Source organism: Alosa pseudoharengus, unplaced genomic scaffold (genome assembly GCF_046254945.1).
Source record: "Alosa pseudoharengus isolate Yale_2024_CS ecotype anadromous, Long Island Sound unplaced genomic scaffold, YU_APseudo_1.1 YU_APseudo_1.1_scf_14, whole genome shotgun sequence".
Lineage (NCBI taxonomy): Eukaryota > Metazoa > Chordata > Actinopteri > Clupeiformes > Clupeidae > Alosa > Alosa pseudoharengus.
In genome coordinates this window covers 11,479,077-11,481,218 of record NW_027468609.1, presented here as the reverse complement: position 1 = coordinate 11,481,218, position 2,142 = coordinate 11,479,077, and the positions used below count along the sequence as shown (strand labels likewise).

The 2,142-nt window shown below is 44.5% G+C and overlaps 1 protein-coding gene across 2 annotated transcripts in view; it reads left to right on the top strand.

Moving 5' to 3' along the window:
• Positions 1–1,460, top strand: part of dpysl2b (dihydropyrimidinase like 2b) — a 37,077-nt gene extending 35,617 nt beyond the window's left edge. The window contains exon 14 of one of the 2 annotated variants that reach the window (XM_076283850.1): positions 1,245–1,460. In XM_076283850.1, the coding sequence (XP_076139965.1) occupies positions 1,245–1,372 (128 nt within the window). In that variant the 3' untranslated portion in view covers positions 1,373–1,460. The remainder of the gene's footprint in view (positions 1–1,244) is intronic. The other variant, XM_076283849.1, reaches the window with a different exon arrangement.
• Positions 1,461–2,142: the final 682 nt, after the last annotated feature.

Genomic DNA, 2,142 nt, shown 5'->3' with positions numbered 1-2,142 from the left:
GCTTCAGTCTCTCTGGTAAGCCTTTCTATGAGCTATTGTATGCTAACGCTAATACACCAGTCTGGCTTCAGTCTCTCTGAGAAGCCTTTCTATGAGCTATTGCATGCTAACGCTAATACACCAGTCTGGCTTCAGTCTCTCTGGTAAGCCTTTCTATGAGCTATTGCCTGCTAACGCTAATACACCAGTCTGGCTTCAATCTGTCTGGTGAGCCTATCTATGAGCTATTGCATGCTAACGCTAATACACCAGTCTGGCTTCAGTCTCTCTGAGAATTTCTATGAGCTTTTGCATGCTAACACTAACTCTAATAAACCAATCTGGCCTCAGTTTCTCTGGTGTGCCTCTCTATGTGCTATTGCATGCTAATGCTAATAAACTAGTCTGGCTTCAATCTCTCTGGTGAGCCTATCTATGAGCTATTGCATGGCAACTGTAATACACCATTCTGGCTTCAGTTTCTCTGGTGAGCCTTTCTATGTGCTATTGCATGCTAATGCTACCAGTGGTGAGCTTTTCTATGAGATATTGCTAACGCTAGTAAACCTGCCCACTGATCTTAAGGACACTGGATTTGAGCAACCAAATGTTCTTGCCCTATCAACAATGTTGCCAATGTAGCCTATTTTAAATGCTGCCATGTCTTTGAGAGCACTTCTGTGTCTTTGACATAGACTTGCATGGAAAATCCAGAGCTTTCTCATATTAAACAGCTCCTATGTTTCTATAACCTTTCATTTCTATAATGTTTCTACAATTCTACAATGTACACTGTAGCAGTCACATACCTATACTCTGCCATGACTTGCCAATTCTGTCTCCGTTTCCAGAGGATTTCTCATTGGAATTTCCCATTGTAAACACTTATCCTAATGTAGACACAATGTAGAAATTTTCATGAATTTTTGCAACATCACATTTTTTCGAGAGACATCATGGTGTGGCATCAAAATTAATCTGAAATGTTAAGGTACAAGCCCTACATTGTGTTGCTTTAATGCTAATATGAGTCTGTCTTTTGTCTCTCTGGTGAGAGGCCGTTTCAAGCCTCTCTGATGAGTCTCTATTTCAATCCATATTCAAATCATTGCCTGTTATGTAAAACTCAAACCAAAAATAGATTTCTGCAAGGAATTGATGTTTAGTACTTTAATTCTAAACAAGATTGTGCCTTATGTAGGGCGAATGAGCTCACCCCTTGATGTTTAGTACTTTAATTCTAAACAAGATTGTGCCTTATGTAGGGCGAATGAGCTCACCCCTTGGTGTTCTCTGCTCAGGCGCTCAAGTTGATGACAACATCCCCCGACGCAACACCCAGCGCATCGTTGCCCCACCCGGGGGCAGGGCCAACATCACCAGCCTGGGTTAAGCCCCGTCCAGCGTGTGAGAAGAAGAGGAGGTTTGGGGGGGGGGGTCACCAGGAGATGGGGGTGTTAGTCATGACATCACACCCCCACCCCCACCCCATCAGCCAAATCCTCCAGAGGGAGATCCATGTCCTCCCCCACAACCCCTACAACACACACCCTCCCACCCCCACACCCCCCCACCCCCACCTCGTCTCCTCTCCCACTCCTCTTACCCCTTTTGCCTCCTTACCCCGACCTTCCAACCCTCCACTCTCAAGGAGACCTTACAAAAACCACGTATTTGCCTCGTGAAGGAAAAAATGGATAAATAACTAAAACAAAACAACACTTTATGTTTGAGCACTTCTGATTGTATGATTTAGTGTTTTATACTGTACTTTCTATAATTTTTTTATTTAACATTCGTTTTAAAAAATGAAAGGGGTCAGATTAGTGTAGCCGAGCATTTTTTCCCTTTGTTTTTTGTTTTTTTGCCAGAGGAGAGCAGGACAGGGCAACTGAAAGTGTGGTGGTGCCATTGTGGTGTAGCGTTCCCCTCCTGAGTCAGGGGTTAGATTGGCAGTGACTCGTCCACACTGCTCCACACATCACAGCTCCTTACACACATGTGTTCCTCATGGATTCATCCCAGATGACTGGAGCGGGTCCACCCCAGAACCGTCCAAGACCCTCTGGACCCAAATCTGTTACAGAATCCACTGCTGTCCTATTTGGGTTCTACTTGCTGTGGTGGAGTTCTGCTTGGGACAGTTGAGTTGAGTTGCTAGTT